The sequence below is a fragment of the Myiozetetes cayanensis genome, unplaced genomic scaffold (genome assembly GCF_022539395.1).
Source record: "Myiozetetes cayanensis isolate MyiCay16 unplaced genomic scaffold, myiCay2020 scf535, whole genome shotgun sequence".
In the NCBI taxonomy this organism is placed as follows: Eukaryota; Metazoa; Chordata; class Aves; order Passeriformes; family Tyrannidae; genus Myiozetetes; species Myiozetetes cayanensis.
In genome coordinates, this window is record NW_026087782.1 from 1 (window position 1) to 21,508 (window position 21,508).

At 41.5% G+C, this 21,508-nt stretch overlaps 1 protein-coding gene across 1 annotated transcript in view; it reads left to right on the forward strand.

The window, feature by feature from the left end:
• Nucleotides 1-108: 108 nt before the first annotated feature.
• Nucleotides 109-21,508, forward strand: part of LOC126650011 (large neutral amino acids transporter small subunit 2-like) — a 28,227-nt gene continuing 6,827 nt past the window's right edge. Inside the window, exons 1-8 of the mRNA XM_050334451.1 lie at nucleotides 109-195; nucleotides 2,657-2,771; nucleotides 6,438-6,642; nucleotides 9,675-9,826; nucleotides 15,814-15,939; nucleotides 17,044-17,197; nucleotides 18,069-18,192; nucleotides 20,846-20,949. Of these exons, the coding sequence (XP_050190408.1) occupies nucleotides 109-195; nucleotides 2,657-2,771; nucleotides 6,438-6,642; nucleotides 9,675-9,826; nucleotides 15,814-15,939; nucleotides 17,044-17,197; nucleotides 18,069-18,192; nucleotides 20,846-20,949 (1,067 nt within the window). The remainder of the gene's footprint in view (nucleotides 196-2,656; nucleotides 2,772-6,437; nucleotides 6,643-9,674; nucleotides 9,827-15,813; nucleotides 15,940-17,043; nucleotides 17,198-18,068; nucleotides 18,193-20,845; nucleotides 20,950-21,508) is intronic.

Here is a 21,508-nt window from a genome sequence, read left to right on the forward strand (position 1 = left end):
GCCTTAATTGGGAAGGGGTGTGAGGGGGAAAGGGAGGGGGCGTGGCCAGCCGTGAAGTGGGCGTGGCTTAAACGCCATAGAAATCAATGGGGAGGGCGTGGTTTAACCATGGGGGCGTGGTTTGAGCGCCATAGAAAGCAATTGAGTGGGCGTGGTTTAACCGTGGGGGCGTGGTTTAAGCGCCATAGAAAGAAAGTGAGTGGGCGTGGTTTCTATGAGGGGGCGTGGTCTGCCCGCAATAGAAATCAATGGAGTGGGCGTGGTTTTTCTTTTTAAGGGGCGTGGCTTGAGCGCCATTTAAGGCAATGAGAGGGGGCGTGGTTTAAGCTCCCATTAAAAGCAACGGAGGGGGCGTGGTTTTGCTTTGGGGGGCGTGGCCTGAGCCCCATTCAACTCAACGGAGGGGGCGTGGCCTGAGCCAGAAGGGGGCGTGGCCTGAGGACCCCAGACCCATTTTGGGGGTTTTTTTTACCTCATTTTGGGATCCCCAGACCCCTTTTTGGGGTCTTTGACGTCATTTTTGGGACCCCAGACCCATTTTTGGGGTCTTTTAGGTCATTTTTGGGCTCTTTTTTAGTCAATTTTGGGGTCTTTCGAGTTGTTTTTTGGGGTCTTTTTGGGGTCTTTTAAGCCCCTTTTTGGGGTCTTTTGAGCCCCTTTTTGGGGTCTTTGACGTCATTTTTGGGACCCCAGACCCATTTTGGGGACCCCAGACCCATTTTTGGGGTCTTTTCCCTCCTTTTTGGGGTCATTTCAGTCCCTTTTGGACTCTTTTTTTGTCATTTTTGGGGTCTTTTCCCTCCTTTTTGGGGTCTTTGACGTCATTTTGGGGACCCCAGACCCATTTTGGGACCCCAGACCCATTTTTGGGGTGTTTTAAGTCATTTTTGGACTCTTTTTAGTCAATTTTGGGGTCTTTTGAGTCGTTTTTTTGGGTCTTTTTGGGGTCTTTTAAGCCCCTTTTTGGGGTCTTTTCCCTCCTTTTTGGGCTCTTTGACGTCATTTTTGGGACCCCAGACCCTTTTCTGGGGACCCCAGACCCATTTTGGGACCCCAGACCCATTTTTGGGGTCTTTTAAGTCATTTTTGGGCTCTTTTTTAGTCCTTTTTGGGCTCTTTAAAGTCATTTTTGGGGTCTTTGACGTCATGTTTGGGGTCTTTTCCCTCCTTTTTGGGCTCTTTGACGTCATTTTTGGGACCCCAGACCCATTTTGGGGACCCCAGACCCATTTTTGGGGTCTTTTACGTCATTTTTGGGCTCTTTTTTAGTCCTTTTTGGGGTCTTTTGAGTCGTTTTTTGGGGTCTTTTTGGGGTCTTTTAAGCCCCTTTTTGGGGTCTTTTAATTCATTTTTGGGGTCTTTGACGTCATTTTTGGGACCCCAGACCCATTTTGGGACCCCAGACCCATTTTGGGGACCCCAGACCCATTTTTGGGCTCTTTTCCCTCCTTTTTGGGGTCATTTTAGTCCTTTTTGGCTCTTTTTGGGCTCTTTTTTCACTCCTTTTTGCCTCTTTTAATTCATTTTTGGCCTCTTTGACGTCATTTTTGGGACCCCAGACCCATTTTGGGGACCCCAGACCCATTTTTGGGGTCTTTTCCCTCCTTTTTGGGGTCATTTCAGTCATTTTGGGACCCCAGACCCATTTTGGGACCCCAGACCCATTTTTGGGGTCTTTTCCCTCCTTTTTGGGGTCATTTCAGTCCTTTTTGGACTCTTTTTTAGTCCTTTTTGGGTTCTTTTTAGTCATTTTTTGCCTCTTTTAATTCATTTTTGGGCTCTTTGACGTCATTTTTGGGGTCATTTCAGTCATTTTGGGACCCCAGACCCATTTTGGGACCCCAGACCCATTTTTGGGCTCTTTTCCCTCCTTTTTGGGGTCATTTTAGTCCTTTTTGGCTCTTTTTGGGCTCTTTTTTCACTCCTTTTTGCCTCTTTTAATTCATTTTTGGCCTCTTTGACGTCATTTTTGGGACCCCAGACCCATTTTGGGGACCCCAGACCCATTTGGGGACCCCAGACCCATTTTTGGGGTCTTTTCCCTCCTTTTTGGGGTCATTTCCCTCCTTTTTGGACTCTTTTTTAGTCCTTTTTGACCTTTTTAAATTCATTTTTTACCTCTTTTAACTCCTTTTCTTCCTCTTTTCCCCCATTTGAGACCCCAGACCCATTTTGGGGACCCCAGACCCATTTTTGGGCTCTTTTAAGTCACTTTTGGTCTCTTTTAAATCCCTTTTTGGGCTCTTTTTGCCCTCTTTAAATTCATTTTTTACCTCTTTTAATTCATTTTTTTACTTCTTTTCCCCCATTTCGAGACCCCCGACCCATTTTTGTCCCTCCTTTTTTTCCCCTCCCCCTCCCTTTTTTTTCCCCGCCCCTCCCCCTTCCCATTTTTTTCCCTTCCCGATCCCAAAAGTCCGAGAGGTCACCCCGGCCTGGGGAGGGTCAAATCCTTCCTTTGGGGCTTTTTCCCTTAAAATTCCCATTTTTGGGGGCTCTTTTTCTCGCCGTTTTCACCCCAAAAAAACCCCGCCCCTCCCCACCCTTTTCCCTTTTTTAACCCTTTTTATTCCGTTTTATTTTGATTTTCAGGCGGAAAAAAGGGGAAAAAAAAAAAAAAAATCAGTTTTTGGGGGCCAAATGGGGGGAGGGACAGGGCGAGACCCCCCACCCAAAAAGAGCATCTAAAAAGGGGAGGGGGAGGGCCGGGTGGGGAGGGGTGGGCCTGAAAAAGGAGATCGGGCTGCTCAGCGCCTGCGGCATCATCGTGGGTGAGTTTTTAGCGCTTCTTTTGGGGCCATTTCGGGGCTTTTTGGGGCTTTTCGGGGGTTAAAAAATTTGGGGGATTCGTCAAAAAAAATTTGGGGCCATCACTTAAAAAAATTGGGGGTTGGGAGGGTCTGGAAATGGAAAAAAAATTGGATTTTTGGGGGTTTTTGGGTTAAAAAATTCGGGGATTTCCCCCCAAAAAAATCGGATTTTTGGGGCTGAAAAATTCGGGGATTTTCCCCTAAAAAATTTGGGGCCACCCCTTAAAAAATTGGGGGGTTGGGAGGGTTTGGAAATGGAAAAAAATCGGATTTTTGGGGGGTTTTGGGGTTAAAAAATTCGGGGATTTCCCCCCAAAAAAATCGGATTTTTGGGGCTGAAAAATTCGGGGATTTTCCCCAAAAAAATTTGGGGCCACCCCTTAAAAAAATGGGGGTTGGGAGGGTCTGGAAATGGAAAAAAATCGGATTTTTGGGGTTAAAAATTTGGGGATTCGTCCCAAAAAATTTGAGGCCACCCCTTAAAAAAATTGGGGGTTTGGGAGGGTCTGGAAATGGAAAAAAAATCGGATTTTTGGGGGGTTTTGGGGGTTAAAAAATTCGGGGATTTCCCCCCCAAAAATTTGGGGCCACCCCTTAAAAAATTGGGGGTTGGGAGGGTTTGGAAATGAAAAAAAAATCGGATTTTTTGGGGGTTTTGGGGGTTAAAAATTCAGGATTTCCCCAAAAAATCGGATTTTTGGGGCTGAGAATTGGGATTTCCCAAAAAATTTGGGGCCACCCCTAAAAATTGGGGGTTGGGAGGGTTTGGAAATGAAAAAAAATCAGATTTTGGGGGTTTTGGGAGTTAAGAATTTGGGGATTTTCCCTAAAAATTTGGGAAACCACTTAAAAATTGGGGGTTGGGAGGGTCTGGAAATGGAAAAAATCAGATTTTGGGGGTTTTAGGTTAAAAATTTAGGGATTTTCCCTAAAAATTTGGGGCCACCACTTAAAAAATTGGGGGGTTGGGAGGGTCTGGAAATGGAAAAAAATCGGATTTTTGGGGGGGTTTTGGGGTTAAAAAATTCGGGGATTTTCCCCCCAAAAAATTTGGGGAAACCACTTAAAAAAATTGGGGGGTTGGGAGGGTCTGGAAATGAAAAAAAATCGGATTTTTGGGGGTTTTTTGGGTCTTGAAATTCACTCCAAATGCAAGAGAAATTTATTTTGAGGAGGGGGATGTTCAGAGAATTCACCCCTAAAAAAATTTGGGAGCCCAAAAATCCCCCAATTAAAAAAAAAATTAAAAAAATTATAAATAAATAAATAAATAAATAAAAACCAAACAAACCCAAAATGGAGCCAAAATTGACCCAAAACTGACCCCAAATTGACCCAAAATCGACCCCAAATCGACCCAAAATCCACCCAAAATTTTTGAGGATTTTTCCCAAAAGAGACCCCCCAAAAAATTTGGGACCCCCCCCAAAATCCCCCTAAAAAAAAAAAAATTTAAAAATATCCCAAAGAAAAACCCCAAAATTGGCCTAAAATGGACCAAAAATGGGCCCAAAATCGAACCAAAATTGACCCCAAAAATTTGGGACCCCCCCTCAAAAAAATTTGGGACCCCCTCAAAACCCCCCTAAAAAAAAAAAAAATTAAAAAATTAAAAATAAATAAAAAAAACCCAACAAAATTGACCCAAAATGGACCCCAAATTGACCCAAATTGGACCCAAAATTGACCCAAAATGGACCCAAAAATCGACTCAAAAATTTGGGATCTCCCCTCAAAAAATTTGGGACCGACCCCCCCCAAAATCCCCCTAAAAAATAAAAAATAAAAAATAAAATAAAATAATAAAAAAAACCAAAATTGAGCCAAAATTGACCCCAAATTGACCCAAAATGGGCCCAAAATGGACCCAAAATTGACCCCAAAAATTTGGGACCCCCCCTCAAAAATTTGGGACCCCCCCCCAAAATCCCCCTAAAAAAAATTAATAAAATAAAATAAAATAATAAAAAAAACAACAAAATTGACCCCAAATTGACCCAAAATGGACCCAAAATGGACCCAAAATTGACCCAAAATGGACCCAAAATTGACCCAAAATTGGCCCAAAATGGACCCAAAAATTTGGGACCCCCCCTCAAAAAATTTGGGACCCCCCCAAAATCCCCCTAAAAAAAAAAAATCGAAAAAATAAAATAAAAAAAAAATCGAAAAAATAAAATAAAAAAAAAACCAAAATTGACCCAAAATCGACCCCAAATCGACCCAAAATCCACCCAAAATTTTTGAGGATTTTTCCCAAAAGAGACCCCCAAAAAAATTTGGGACCTCCCCCAAAATCCCCCCAAAAAAAAAAAATTAAAAATATCCCAAAGAAAAACCCCAAAATTGGCCCAAAATGGACCAAAAATGGACCCCAAATGGGCCCAAAAATAGACCCAAAATTGACCCCAAAAATTTGGGACCCCCCCCAAAATCCCCCCTTATAAAAAAAAATTAAAAAAATAAATTTAAAAAAAACCCAACAAAATTGACCCAAAATGGGCCCCAAATGGGCCCAAAATGCCCCAAATTGACCCAAAATTGACCCCAAAATTGACCCCAAATCCCCCCAAAATGAGCCCCAAAATCCCATTTTTTTCACCCAAATCCCAATTTCCCCCCCCAAACTGACCCCAACCCCCCCCTAAATCCCATTTTTTTTACCCTAAATCCCTTTTTTTACCCCAAATCCCATTTTTTTCCCCAGAAATCCTCATTTAAATCCATTTTTTCCCCCCAAATTTCACCGTTTTTTCCCCAGAAATCCCATTTTTTTCCATAAATCCCATTTTTTTGGTCCAAAATCCCATTTTTTACCCAAAATTTCACCCTTTTTTCACCAGAAATCCTCATTTTAACCCATTTTTCTTCATTTTTCACCCAAATTTCATCATTTCTTCACCAAAAATCCCAATTTAAATCCTTTTTTTTTCATTTTTCCCTCATTTTTCCCCCAAATTTCACCATTTTTTCACCAGAAACCCCATTTTTTTTGCTAGAAATCCCATTTTTTTCGCCAGAAATCCCATTTTTTTGGCTGTAATTTTTAATTTTCCCTAATTTTCCCTCTTTCCCCCCAGTTCCCATCATCGGCTCGGGGATCTTCGTGGCCCCCAAGGGGGGTCCTGGCCCTCCCAAACCCCCATTTTTATTGCCAGAAATCCCATTTTTATTCCCATAAATCCCATTTTTTTCCATAAATCTAATTTTTATTCCCACAAATCCCATTTTTATTCCCATAAATCCCATTTTTATTCCCATAAATCGCATTTTTTCTTCATTTTTCCCCCATTTTCACCCAAAATTTCACCATTTTTTCACCATAAACCCCATTTTTTTCCCCCAAAATCCCAATTTAAATCCATTTTTTCTTCATTTTTCCCCCATTTTTTCTTCATTTTTCCCCCATTTTTCACCCGAATTTCACTGTTTTTTCACCAGAAATCCCATTTTTTTCACCAAAAATCCCAATTTTAATCCATTTTTCCCCCATTTTTTATCCGAATTTCACCATTTTTTCGCCAAAAATCCCAATTTAAATCCATTTTTTCTTCATTTTTCACCCAAATTTCCCCATTTTTTCACCAGAATCCCTAATTTTCCCTCTTTTTCTCCCTTTTCCCCCAGGGAACATCATCGGCTCGGGGATCTTCGTGGCCCCCAAGGGTGTCCTGGCGCACTCGGGGGCGGTGGGGCCGTCCCTGCTGGTCTGGGGGGTGACGGGGGCCGTGACGGCCGTGGGGGCTCTTTGTTACGCCGAGCTGGGCGTGGCCATCCCCAGGGCGGGCGGGGACTACGCCTACGTCTGCCACGTCTTCGGGGGGCTCCTGGGGTGAGTATTACCCCAAAAAAATTTGGGGAGAAATCGGCAAAAATTGGGCAAAAAACGGCCCGAAAATCGCGTGAAAATTGACCTTTTTATGGTCAAAAAATCGGGTCGAAATCGCCCCAAAATTCGAGTTAAAATGGGTCAAAAATTGGGTCAAAATTCGGGTCAAAATTGCCCCAAAATTCGGGTTAAAATGGCCCAAAAATCGCATCAAAATCGGCCTTTTTTTACCCCAAAACTCGGCTCAAAATCGGCTCAAAATTCGGGTTTAAATGGGTCAAAAATCAGGTTCAAAATGGCCCAAAATTCGAGTTAAAATGGGCCAAAATTCGGGTTAAAATCGCCCCCAAAATTGCATCAAAATCACCCAAAAATTTAAGTCAAAGTGGCTCAAAATCTGATTTAAAACAGCCCAAAAATCAACCATTTCCTGTTCCCGATTTCACCCAAAATTTGGCTCAAAACGACACAAAAATTGCCCAAAAATCGGGTCAAAACCGCCCCAAAATTTGGGTTAAAATGGCCCAAAAAACGGCTCAAAAATCACCCATTTTTTGCCCCAAATTTGACCCAAAATGCCCCATTTTTTACCCCGATTTTGCCCCAAATTTGTCCCAAAATGCCCCATTTTTGGCCCCTTTGTTACGCCGAGCTGGGCGTGGCCATCCCCAGGGCGGGGGGCGACTACGCCTACGTCTGCCACGTCTTCGGGGGGCTCGTGGGGTGAGTATCCCCAACAAAAAATTTGGGGGAAAATTGCCCAAAATTTGGGGAGAAATCGGCAAAAAATCGGATCGAAATCGGCCTTTTTATGGCCCAAAAATTGGCTCAAGAGTGGGTCAGAATCGACTCAAAATCGCCCCAAAATTTGAGTTAAAATGGCCCAAAAATTCGGGTTAAAATGGGGCAAAATTCGGGTTAAAACCAGCCCAAAAATCGCATAAAAATTGGCCTTTTTTTACCCCAAAAATCAGGTCAAAATCGGCTCAAAATTTGAGTTAAAACGGCCCAAAAATCGACCAAAATTCGGGTTAAAATGGGCCAAGATTTGGGTTCAAAATGACCCAAAAATCGCATTAAAATTGGCCCTTTTTTACCCCAAAAATCGACCAAAATTTGGGTTAAAATGGCCCAAAAAACGACTCAAAAATGACCCATTTTTTGCCCCAAATTTGACCCGAAATGCCCCATTTTTGGCCCCTTTGTTACGCCGAGCTGGGCGTGGCCATCCCCAGGGCGGGCGGGGACTACGCCTACGTCTGCCACGGCTTCGGGGGGCTCCTGGGGTGAGTATTACCCCCAAAAAAATTTGGGGAGAAATCGGCAAAAATTGGGCAAAAAACGGCCCAAAAATCGCATAAAAATCGACCTTTTTATGGCCAAAAAATCGGGTCAAAATCGCCCCAAAATTTGAGTTAAAATGGGTCAAAAATTGGGTCAAAATTTGAGTTAAAATGGCCCAAAAATCGACCAAAATTTGGGTTAAAATGGGCCAAGATTTGGGTTAAAAACGACCCAAAAATCGCATTAAAATTTGCCTTTTTTTACCCCAAAAATCGACTCAAAATCGCCCAAAAATTCGGGTTAAAACGGCCCAAAAATAGACCAAAAGTCGGGTTAAAATGGGTCAAAATTCGGGTTAAAAACAACACAAAAATTGCATTAAAATTGGCCTTTTTTACCCCAAAAATCGGCTCAAAATTTGAGTTAAAATGGGTCAAAAATTGGGTCAAAATTCAGGTTAAAATGGGCCAAGGTTCGGGTTAAAAATGACCCTAAAATTGCATCAAAATTGGCACTTTTTTTACCCCAAAAAAAGGCTCAAAATTTGAGTTAAAATGGGTCAAAAATGGGGTCAAAATTGAGGTTGAAATGGGCCAAAAATTGGGTCAAAATTTGGGTTAAAATGGGTCAAAATTCGGGTTAAAACCGGCCCAAAAATTGCATCAAAATTGACCTTTTTATGGCTAAAAAATCGGCTCAAAATCGCCCCAAAATTTGAGTTAAAACGGCCCAAAAATTGAGGTTAAAATGGGTCCAAAATTTGGGTTAAAATGGCCCAAAAATGGACCAAAAGTTGGGTTAAAATGGGTCCAAAAGTTGGGTTAAAAATGACCCAAAATTCAGGTCAAAATCACCCCAAAAATTGGCTCAAAACCGGGTCAAAATCACCCCAAAATTCGGGTTAAAACGGCCCAAAAATCAGCCAAAATTTGAGTTAAAAATGGTCCAAAAATCGACCAAAATTTGGGTTAAAATCGCCCCAAAATTTGGGTTAAAATGGCCCAAAAAACAGCTCAAAAATCACCCATTTTTTTGCCCCAAATTTGTGTCAAAATGACCCCAATTTTTTGGCCCCAATTTCACCCCAAATTCAGCTCAAAATTGCCCCAAGAATTCACCTCGAAATTGTTAATTTTTTAACCCCCATTTTACCTCAAATTCCACCCAAAATCCCCCCAAAATCAGCTCAAAATCCCCCATTTTTGACTCCGATTTTGCTCGAAATTCGACTCAAAAATTGCCGTTTTTTACCCCCATTTTGACCTAAAACCCCTCAGTTTTTTTATCCCAGTTTTACCTCAAATCCAGCCCAGTTTTAGCTCCAAAATCAATTCAAAATCACCCCAAAATCCCCCGTTTTTGACCCAAAAATCAGCTCAAAATCCTCCATTTTTGACTCCGATTTCACCCCAAATTCGACCCAAAATCGCCCATTTTTTACCCCAATTTTGACCTAAAACCCCTCAATTTTTTTATCCCAAGTTTTTTACCCCAAATCCAGCTCCAAATTGCCCCAAAAATTCACCTCGAAATTGCTCATTTTTTACCCCAAATTTTACCCCAAAATTTGCCTCAAAACCCACCCAAAAATCGCCCAAAATTCAGAATAAAACCACCCTTTTTTCGCCTAAAATCCCCCATTTTTGGCCCCAAATTGCTCCCAAACCCTCCCATTTTTCCCCTGATTTCCCCCAAACTTTGATTATCCCATTTTTTACCCGAATTTTCCCAAAATTTGGTTTTTTTTGCAGGTTTTTGCGCCTGTGGATCTCGGTGCTGGTGATTTACCCCACCAACCAGGCCGTCATCGCCCTCACCTTCGCCAACTACGTCCTGCAGCCCCTCTACCCCTCCTGCCACACCCCCGAGGCCGCCCAGAGGCTCCTGGCTGCTGCCTGCCTGCGTGAGTCGTCCCAAAATTCCCGGAATTCCCGAAAAAATCCGGGAATTCCCAAAAAATTCCGTGACGAAAGGGTCAAAAACGGCCAAAAATGACCCAAAATTGGCCCTAAAATGACCCAAAACAGCCCCAAATTTTAACTGGAACTCACCTGGGACTCACCTGAGGTTCCTGCCTGCGTGAGTCATCCCAGAATTCCCAGAATTCCAGAAAAAATCCGGGAATTCCCAAAAAATTCCGTGAAGAAAGGGTCAAAAACGGCCAAAATCGGCCAAAATTGGACTTAAAATGACTCAAAACGGACCCAAAATGGACCCAAAACTGACCCCAATCTCACCTGGGACTCATCTGAGTTTCCTGCTTCCAGGATTGACCCCAAAATTCCAGGAATTCCCGAAAAAACCCCGGAATTCCCAAAAAGATTGGCTCCAAAATGACGAAATGCATCAAAATCCCCTCAAAATGGGCCCTAAAATGACCCAAAATGGACCCAAAACGGCCCCAAATTTTAACTGGGACTCACCTGGGACTCACCTGAGGTTCCTGCCTGCGTGAGTCATCCCAGAATTCCCGGAATTCCCAAAAAAATCCGGGAATTCCCAAAAAATCCCGCGACGAAAGGGCCAAAAACGGCCAAAATTGGACTTAAAATGACCCAAAATGGACCCAAAAGGGACCCAAAACTGACCCAAAAGGGACCCAAATCTCACCTGGGACTCATCTGAGGTTCTTTTGTCTGGGATTGATCCCGGAATTCTGGGAATTCCCAAAAAAATCCGGGAATTCCCAAAAAATTCCGCGAAGAAAGGGTCAAAAACGACCAAAAATGGCCAAAATTGGACTTAAAATGACTCAAAACGGACCCAAAATGGACCCAAAACTGACCCCAATCTCACCTGGGACTCATCTGAGTTTCCTACTTCCAGGATTGACCCCAAAATTCCAGGAGTTCCCGAAAAAACCCTGGAATTCCCCGAAAAATTCCATGACGAAAGGGTCAAAAACGGCCAAAAACGGCCAAAATTGGCCCTAAAATGACCCAAAAATGACCTAAAGTGGACCCAAAACAGACCCCAATCTCACCTGGGATTCACCTGAGGTTCTTGTGTCTGGGATTGATCCCAGAATTCCGGGAATTCCCAAAAAAATCCGGGAATTCCCAAAAAATCCCATGATGAAAGGGCCAAAAATGGCCAAAACCAACCAAAATTGGACTTAAAATGACCCAAAAATGACCCAAAAGGGACCCAAAGTGGACCCAAAATGGACCCAAATCTCACCTGGGATTCACCTGAGGTTCTTGTGTCTGGGATTGATCCCAGAATTCCGGGAATTCCCAAAAAAACCCCCGGAATTCCCAAAAAATTCCACTCCAAAAGGGCCAAAACTGCCCAAAAATGGACCCAAAAATGACCCCAAAAATTCCCGGAATTCCCCAAAAATTCCCTTTTATCCCCCCTTTCATCCCCATTTTCCCTCCCTTTTATCCCCAATTTTCCCATTTTTACCCCCTTTATCCCAAATTTTCCCTTTTTTCCCCATTTTTCACCATTTTTCGCATTTTTTCCCATTTTTTCCCTTTTTTCCCCATTTTTTCCCCCTTTTTCCCCATTTTTTTCTCCATTTCCCTCCCTTTTATCCCCATTTTTTTCTCCTCTTCTCCCCCCCTTTTTCCTCCATTTCTACCCCATTTTCCCCCCCTTTTTCCCTTCATTTTTCCCATTTTCCCCCATTTTTCCCCCATTTTTCCCCATTTTTTCCCATTTTTTCCCCATTTTTCCCCATTTTTCCCATTTTTCTCCTTTTTTTCCCACATTTTCCCCATTTTTCCCTCATTTTTCCCCATTTTTCCCCATTTTTCCCCATTTTTCCCATTTTTTCCTCATTTTTCACCTTTTTTTCCATTTTTTATTTTTTCCCCATTTTTCACCTGTTTTTCCCATTTGTTCCCATTTTTTCCCATTTTCTCCCCATTTTTCCCCCATTTTCCCCATTTTTCCCCATTTTTTCCCCATTTTCCCTCATTTTTCCCTTTTTTTCCCCATTTTTCCCCATTTTTTTCACCATTTTTTCCCTTTTTTTCATTTTTTCCCATTTTTCCCCATTTTTTTCCTCATTTTTCCCCATCTTTCCCATTTTTTCCACATTCTTCCCCTTTTATTCCCATTTTCCCCTTATCCCCCGTTTTCCCCATTTTTTCACCGTTTTCGTCATTTTTCACCGTTTTTCGTCATTTTTCCCGTTTTTCCCCATTTTTTTCCTATTTTTCACCGTTTTTCTCATTTTTTCTCCATTTTCCCATTTTTCCATTTTCTCCCATTTGCAGTGTTGCTGACATGGCTGAACTGCCTCAGTGTCCCTTTTTCCCCTTTGCCTCTTCATTTTCCCCATTTTTCCCCCATTTTCCCCATTTTTCCCATTTTTCCCATTTTTCCTCATTTTTTCACCATTTTTTTCCATTTTTATTTTTCCCATTTTTCCCCAATTTTTTGCATTTTTTCCCATTTTCTCCCCATTTTTCCTCCTTTCCTTCCCACATTCTCCCATTTTTCCCATTTTTTCCCCTTTATCCCCCGCTTTTTCCCCATTTTTTCCCCGTTTTTTGTCATTTTTTCACCGGTTTTTTCCATTTTTTTTTTATTTTTTCACCGTTTTTCCCCATTTTTTTTTTAATTTTCCCAATTTCCTGGTTTTTCTCCCCATTTCAGTGCTGCTGACGTGGGTGAACTGCCCCTTTGCCCTTCATTTCCCCCGTTTTTCCCCGTTTTTCCCCATATTTTTCCACGTTTTCCCCCATTTTTTTTTTTTATTTTTTCACCGTTTTTTTCCATTTTTTTTTTATTTTTTCACCGTTTTTCCCCATTTTTTTTTTAATTTTCCCATTTTTTCCCTTTTTCCCATTTTTCAGTGCTGCTGACGTGGCTGAACTGCCCCAGTGTCCCTTTTACCCCTCTTTTTTCCTATTTTTTTTTGCGTTTTTCCCCATTTTTTCACCGTTTTTCCTCATTTTTTCACCGTTTTTCCTCATTTTTTTTTAATTTTTTCACCATTTTTCCCATTTTTTCCCTTTTTCTCCCATTTCAGTGTTGCTGACGTTGGTGAATCTGCCCTTTGTCCCTTCATTTCCCCGTTCTTCCCGTCTTTCCCGGTTTTTGTCATTTTTTCCCTGTTTTTGGTCATTTTTTCACCGTTTTTCCCGTTTTTTTTGCGTTTTTCGTAATTTTTTCCCCATTTTTTTTTTATTTTTCCCAATTTCCCGGTTTTTCCCCCCATTTCAGTGCTGCTGACGTGGCTGAACTACCCCAGTGTCCCTTTTACCCCCCTTTCCCCCCCTTTATCCCCCATTTTCCCCATTTTTTCACCGTTTTTTCCCCATTTTTTCCCCGTTTTTCCCCGTTTTTTCCCCGTTTGTCATTTTTTCACCGTTTTTCCCCTTTTTTTTTTCATTTTTCCCATTTTTTTCATTTTTCCCCCCATTCCAGTGCTGCTGACGTGGGTGAACTGCCCCTTTGCCCTTCATTTCCCCCGTTTTTCCCCGTTTTTCCCCCGGTTTTTGTCATTTTTTCCCTGTTTTTGGTCATTTTTTCACCGTTTTTCCCCATTTTTTCCCCATTTTCTCCCCATTTTTCCTCCTTTCCTTCTCACATTCTCCTCTTTTTCCCACATTTTTCCCCCATTTTTCCCCCATTTTTCCCCATTTTTTCACCGTTTTTCCCCCATTTTTTCACCGTTTTTTTCCATTTTTTTTTATTTTTTCCCCATTTTTCCCCATTTTTTTTTTATTTTTCCCATTTTTTCCATTTTTCCCCCCATTTCCAGTGCTGCTGACGTGGCTGAACTGCCCCTTTGCCCTTCATTTCCCCCTCTTATCCCCGTTTTTTCCCCGTTTTTGGTCATTTTTTCACCGTTTTTTTCCGTTTTTTTTTTATTTTTTCACCGTTTTTCGTCATTTTTTCCCAATTTCTGTGTTTTTCCCCCCATTCCAGTGCTGCTGACGTGGGTGAACTGCCCTAGTGTCCCTTTTCTTCCCCTTTTTCCTTCATTTTCCCCATTTTCCCCCCTTTTTTTTCATTTTTTCACCGTTTTTTTCCATTTTTTTTTATTTTTCCCATTTTTTCCCATTTTTCCCCATTTTCTCCCATTTTTCTCCTTTTCTTCCCACATTCTCCCCATTTTTCCCCATTTTTCCCCCATTTTTCCCCCATTTTTCCCCCATTTTTCGTCATTTTTTCACCGTTTTTCCTCATTTTTTTTTATTTTTTCACCATTTTTCCCATTTTTTCCATTTTTCCCCCCATTTTGCAGTGCTGCTGACGTGGGTGAACTGCCCCTTTGCCCTTCATTTCCCCCTTTTTTCCCTTCATTTTCCCCCGATTTTCCCCATTTTTTCCCCGTTTTTTGTCATTTTTTCACCGTTTTTTCCCGTTTTTTTTGCGTTTTTTTTCATTTTTTCACCATTTTTTTTCATTTTTCCCAATTTCCGTGTTTTTCTCCCCATTCCAGTGCTGCTGACGTGGCTGAACTGCCCCTTTGCCCTTCATTTCCCCCTTTTTTCCCTTCATTTTCCCCCTTTTTTCCCATTTTTTCCCCTGTTTTTTTCCATTTTTTTTGCATTTTTTCCCCATTTTTTCCCATTTTTTCCCATTTTTCCCCATTTTTTTTGCATTTTTTCCCATTTTCTCCCCATTTTTTCTCTTTTTCTTCCCACATTCTCCTCTTTTCCCCCCTTTTTCCCCCCTTTTCCCCCTTTTATCCCGTTTTCTCCCATTTTTTTGCGTTTTCCCCATTTTCCCCCCGTTTTTCCCCATTTTTTCACCGTTTTTTTCCATTTTTTTTTATTTTTTCACCGTTTTTCGTCATTTTTTCCCAATTTCTATGTTTCTCTCCCCATTTCAGTGCTGCTGACGTGGGTGAACTGTCCCTTTTCTCCCCCTTTTTCCTTCATTTTCCCCATTTTTCCCCCGTTTTTTCCCCATTTTTTCCCCGTTTTTGGTCATTTTTTCACCGTTTTTTTTGCGGGTTTTTCCATTTTTTTTTTATTTTTTCCCCGTTTTTCCCCATTTTTTCACCATTTTTCCCTTTTTCTCCCCATTTCAGTGCTGCTGACGTGGGTGAACTGCCGCAGTGTCCCTTTTACCCCCCCTTTGCCCTTCATTTTCCCCATTTTTTCACCGTTTTTTGTCATTTTTTCACCGTTTTTTTTGCGGTTTTTTCCATTTTTTTTTATTTTTTCACCGTTTTTTTCCATTTTTTTTTCATTTTTCCCATTTTTTCCATTTTTCCCCCCACTCCAGTGCTGCTGACGTGGCTGAACTACCCCAGTGTCCCTTTTACCCCCCTTTACCCTTCATTTCCCCCTTTTTTTCCCCATTTTTCCCTGTTTTTCCCATTTTCCCCCATTTTTTCCCATTTTTTCCCATTTTTCCCCATTTTTTTCCCATTTTTTCCCATTTTCTCCCCATTTTTTCTCCTTTTCTTCCCACATTCTCCCCCATTTTCCTCCCGTTTTTCCCCATTTTTTCACCGTTTTTCGTCATTTTTTCACCGTTTTTTTTGCGGTTTTTTCCATTTTTTTTTTATTTTTTCACCGTTTTTCCCCATTTTTTTTTTTAATTTTCCCAATTTCCCGGTTTTTCCCCCCATTCCAGTGCTGCTGACGTGGGTGAACTGCCCCTTTGCCCCCATTTTTTAACCGTTTTTTTTCATTTTTTCACCGTTTTTTTTGCGTTTTTTTCCATTTTTTTTTTATTTTTTCCCCGTTTTCCCCCATTTTTTCACCATTTTTCCCATTTTTTCCATTTTTCCCCCCATTTCAGTGCTGCTGACGTGGCTGAACTGCCCCAGTGTCCCTTTTACCCCCCCTTTGCCCTTCATTTCCCCCTTTTTTTTCATTTTTTTCACCGTTTTTTTCCATTTTTTTTTATTTTTTCACCGTTTTTTCCCATTTTTTTTTTATTTTTCCCATTTTTCCCATTTTTCCCATTTTTCAGTGCTGCTGACGTGGGTGAACTGCCGCAGCGTGCGCTGGGCCACGCGTGTGCAGGACGTGTTCACGGCGGGGAAGCTCCTGGCCCTGGCGCTCGTCATCGGCACCGGCGCCGCCCTCATCGCACACGGTCGGGTTTTGGGGAAAAAAACCAGGATTTTGGGGAAAAAGAGGAGAGAAAAAATGAATTAAAGGGGTTTGGGGGGAAGCGGGGAAAAAAACGGGGGGAAAATCGGGAAAAAGGGTGGGAAATGGGGGTAAAATGGGGGTAAAATGGGGATAAAATGGGGATAAAATGGGGTTAAAATGAGATTAAAATGGGAAAAAATCACCAAAAAATGAGGGAAAAAAAGAGAAAAAAATCAGAAAAAATAACCAAAAAATGAGAGAAAAATGAGGAAAAAATCAGAAAAAAAATGAGAAAAAATCAGAAAAAATAAAAAAAATCAGAAAAAAATCCGAAAAAATCACCAAAAAATGAGAAAAAAATCAGAAAAAAAATGAGAAAAAATGCGAAAAAAAATCTGAAAAAAATCTGAAAAAAATCACCAAAAAATGAGGAAAAAATGAGGAAAAAAGGAGAAAAAAATTCACAAAAGAATGAGGAAAAAAAACCAGAAAAAAAAATCACCAAAAAATGAGGAAAAAATGCAGAAAAAAAAAAATCACCCAAAAATTAAAAAAAAATGCGGAAAAAGTCAGAAAAAAAACACCAAAAAATGAGAAAAAAAGCAAAAAAAAATCAGAAAAAAACCCACAAAAAAAATAAGAAAAAATGCCGAAAAAATCAGAAAAAAATCACCAAAAAATGCGAAAAAAATCAGAAAAAATCACAAAAAAATGGGGAAAAAATGGGAAAAAAATCCGAAAAAAAAGGGGAAAAATTGAGAAAAAAATCGAGAAAAAATCTGAAAAAAATCTGAAAAAAAGGGGAAAAATGAGAAAAAAATCAGAAAAAAATCACCAAAAAATGAGAAAAAAATGCGGAAAAAATCTGAAAAAAAAGGGAAAAAAATGAGAAAAAAATCTGAAAAATATCTGAAAAATATATGAAAAAATCAGGAAAAATCATCAAAAAATGCAAAAAAAATCAGAAAAAATCGCCAAAAAATGAGAAAAAATCTGAAAAAAAATCTGAAAAAAAAGGGAAAAAAATCTGAAAAAATCTAAAAAAAATCTGAAAAAAAAGGGAAAAAATTCCCCAAAATTCCTGATTTTTTTTCCCTTTTTGCAGGCGAAAATCGGTGGCTGAGCCCGTCGGGAGCTTTCCAGTTCTGGTCGTCCCCCAGCGTGGGGTCGCTGTTCTTGGCCTGCCTGCAGGGATCCTTCGCCTACGGGGGGTGGAACTTCCTCAACTACGTCACCGAGGAGCTCGTCAACCCCGACAGGTGGAAAAAACACAAAAAAAACCCCAAAAAATGGGAAAAAATTAAAAAAAATCGGGGAAAAAATGGGGAAAAATTGGGAAAAATGGGGAAAAATGGGGGAAAAATTGGGGAAAAAATGGGGAAAAAATCAGGGAAAAATTGGGAAAAAATCGGGGAAAAAATGGGGGAAAATGGGGAAAAATTGGGAAAAAATCAGGAAAAAATCAGGAAAAAATCAGAAAAAATGAAGAAAAAATGGGGGAAAAAAAATCAGGAAAAAATTGGGAAAAATGGGGGGAAAATCAGGAAAAAATCAAAAAAAATTCGGGGAAAAATGGGGAAAAAAAGAAGAAAAAATGGGGAAAAATAAGGGGAAAATAGGGGGGGAAATGGGGAAAAAATGGGGAAAAATGGGGAAAAAATCAGGGAAAAAATGGGGAAAAAATGGGGGGGAAAATGGGAAAAATGGGGAAAAAATTCGGGTAAAATGGGGAAAAAATGGGGAAAAATCAGGAAAAAAACGGAAAAAAAACCAGAAAAAATCGGGAAAAAATCGGAAAAAAATCAGGAAAAAATGGGGAAAAATCAGGAAAAAATTCGGGGAAAAATGGGGGGAAATGGGGGGAAATTCAGGAAAAAATGGGGAAAAAAATGGGAAAAAAATCAGAAAAAAACCAGGAAAAAATGGGAAAAGAATCAGAAAAAATTCAGGGAAAAATTAGAAAAAAATCTCTTTAATCTCATTTTTTGGGCTCATTTTGGGTCATTTCTGAACAGTTTAACCTCATTTTTTCCCCTCGTTTCAGGCTCATTTTGACCTCATTTTGGCCTCATTTTGGTCTCATTTTTGGGTGAATTTGAGGCGATTTTGGGTCTTTTTTTCCCCTCCCAGGAACCTCCCCCGAGCCATCGGCATCTCCATCCCGCTCGTCACCTTCCTCTACGTGGCGGCCAACGTGGCCTACCTGGCGGCCATGAGTCCCCACGAGCTGCTGCAGTCCCAGGCCGTGGCCGTGGTGAGGATTTTGGGGCAAAAAACGCCGATTTTGGGCAAAAAATCGAAATTTTGAAGAAATTCGGGTGAAATTTGGGCGAATTTTGGTGAAATTTTGGGGGGATTTTTGGGGGGATTTGGGGGGTCAGGAGTTCCCACGAGCTGCTGCAGTCCCAGGCCGTGGCTGTGGTGAGGATTTTGGGGCAAAAAACGCCGATTTTGGGCAAAAATCGAAATTTTGGTGAAATTCGGGCGAAATTTGGGCGAATTTTGGTGAAATTTTGGGGGGATTTGGGGGATTTTGGAGGGATTTGGGGGGTCAGGAGTCCCCACGAGCTGCTGCAGTCCCAGGCCGTGGCTGTGGTGAGGATTTTGGGGCAAAAAACGCCGATTTTGGGCAAAAAATTGAAATTTTGGTGAAATTTGGGGGGAATTTGGGTGAAAATCAGGTGAAATTTGGGGGGATTTTGGGGGGATTTGGGGGGTCAGGAGTTCCCCTGAGCTGCTGTAGTCCCAGGCCGTGGCCGTGGTGAGGATTTTTGGGGCAAAAAACGCCGATTTTGGGCAAAAATTTGAAATTTTGGTGAAATTCGGGCGAAATTTGGGCGAATTTTGGTGAAATTTTGGGGGGATTTGGGGGGATTTTGGGTGGATTTGGGGGGTCAGGAGTCCCCACGAGTTGCTGCAGTCACAAGCTGTGGTCGTGGGGAGGATTTTGGGGCAAAAAACACCGATTTTGGGAAAAAAATAGAAATTTTGGTGAAATTCGGGTGAAATTTGGGTGAAAATCGGGTAAAATTTGGGGAAATTTTGGGGGGGATTTTTGGGGGGATTTGGGGGTTCAGGAGAACCCCCCGTGCAGCTGCAGTCACAAGCTGTGGTCATGGTGAGGATTTTGGGGTAAAAAAAACCGATTTTGGGCAAAAAATTGAAATTTTGGTGAAATTTGGGCGAAATTTGAGTGAATTTTGTTGAAATTTTGGAATTTTGGCGGGGAATTTTGGGGGGATTTGGGGGGTCAGGAGATCCCCACGAGCTGCTGCAGTCCCAGGCCGTGGCCGTGGTGAGGATTTTGGGGCAAAAAATGCCGATTTTGGGCAAAAAATCGAAATTTTGGTGAAATTTGGGCGGAATTTGGGCGAATTTTGGTGAAATTTTGGGGGATTTTGGGTGGAATTTTAGGTGGAATTCGGGTGGAATTTGGGATAATTTGGGGGAATTTGAGTTGAATTCAGGTGGGATTTGGGGTAAATTTGGGAAAATTTGGGGGGATTTGGGGAATTTGAGGAAAATTTGGGCAAAATTTGGGACAAAAATTGGGCAAAAAAAGGGAAATTGGGGAAATGGAAAAATTGGGTGAAAATTCCAAAAATTGGGCAGAAATTGGGAAATTTGGGGGGAAATTGGGGAAAAATTGGGACAATTGGGCCAAAATTGGGAAAAATTGGGGGGAAAAATCAGGAAATTTGGGAAAAGTCTAAAAATGTTTGGGGGAAAATTGGAAAAAAATTGGGCAAAAATCGGGGAAAATTTGGAAAAATTTGGGGGAAATGGGGAAATTTGGCAAAAATTGAAAAATTGGGCAAAAATTGGGAAAAATTGGGGGAAAATCAGGAAAATTGGGGCAAAAATGGGAAAAATTGGGGGAAAAATCAGGAAAATTTGAGTAAAATGGGGAAATTTGGGAAAAAATGGGGGAAATCAGGAAAACTTGGGTAAAAATGGGGAAATTTGGGAAAATTCGGGAAAATTTGGGCAAAAATAAGGAAAATTGGGAAAATTGGGAAAAAAGGAAAAACCTTGGGATAAAAAAGGGGGAAAATTGGTCAAAAATGAGGAAATTTGGGGGAAACGCTGGAAAATTGGGCAAAAATCGGGAAAATTGGGGACAAAAATTGAAAAAATTGAAAAAATCTGGGAAAAGTGGGGGAAAATGGAGAAAAAATGGGGAAAAGAGGTCAAAAAATGGGTGAAAAAAGGGGGAAAATTGGGCAAAAAATCCAAATTTTTGGTGGAAATTTGGGGGAAAAAATGGGAATTTTTGGAATTTCAAATTTGGGGGATTTTGGGGGGTTTTGGGGGTCCCTGATTGGGTTTTTTTAGAGTTTTTTGGGGGGTTTTTTGTCCCCCCCAGACGTTTGGGGAGGAGGTTTTGGGGTCCTTGGGGTGACAGGAATGGGGAAATTTGGGGAAAATTTGGGAAAATTTGGGGAAAAATTGGGGTAAAATAGGGTAAATAATGGGGAAATTCAGGGAAAAGGGGAAAAATTGGTAAAAATCCGGAAAATTGGGTCAAAAATGTGGAAATTTGGGAAAAAATGGGGAAAAATCAGGAAAATTTGGGAAAAAATGCGAAGAAATCAGGAAAATTGGGGCAAAATGGGGGGAAATCAGGAAAATTGGGGCAAAAACATGGAAATTTGGGGAAAAAAAGGTGGGAAAATCAGGGAAATTTGGGAAAAAATGGGGGGAAAATCAGGAAAATTGGGGCAAAAAATGCAGAAATCCGTGGTGAAAAATGGGGGGAAAATGGGTCCAAAAATCCAAATTTTTGGTCAAAATTTGGGGAAAAAATGGGAATTTTGGGAATTTGGGGGAACTTTTGGAATTTTGGGGTTTTGGGGGTCCCTGATTGGGGTTTTTTAGAGTTTTTGGGGTGTTTTTGTCCCCCCCAGACGTTCGGGGAGAAGGTTTTGGGGTCCCTGGGCTGGGTGATGCCGCTGGCCGTGGCTCTGTCCACCTTCGGAGGCGTCAACGGCTCCCTCTTCACCTGCTCCAGGTAACTGGGGGCACTGGGACGGACTGGGAGGGACTGGGAGGGGATTGGGGGGCACTGGGAGGGACTGGGAGGGGACTGGGAGGGATTGGGGGCACTGGGAGGGACTGGGAGGGGATTGGAATAAACTGGGAGTTACTGGTTTGGGGTCTGGGGGTCACTGGGAGTTACTGGTTTGGACTGGGAGGGGATTGGGGGCACTGGGAGGGACTGGTTTGGGGTTTGGGGGTCACTGGGAGGGACTGGGAGGGACTGGGAGGTGGTTTGGGGGTTACTGGTTTATACTGGGAGGCGCTGGGAAAATTGGGAAAAATGGGAGAAAAATTTGGGGGAAAATGGGGAAAAATTGGAAAAAATGAGAGAGAAATTGGTGGAAAAAATGGGAAAAAATTGGGAAAAAATGGGAAAAAATTGGGGGAAGTTGGAAAAAAATGGGGGAAAATGGGAAAAAATTGGGGAAAATGGGAGAAAATTTGGGGGAAAAATGGGAAAAAAATTTGGGGAAAAAGGGGAATAAATTGGGTTAAAAAGGGTGAAAATTGGAGAAAAAATGGGAAAAAAT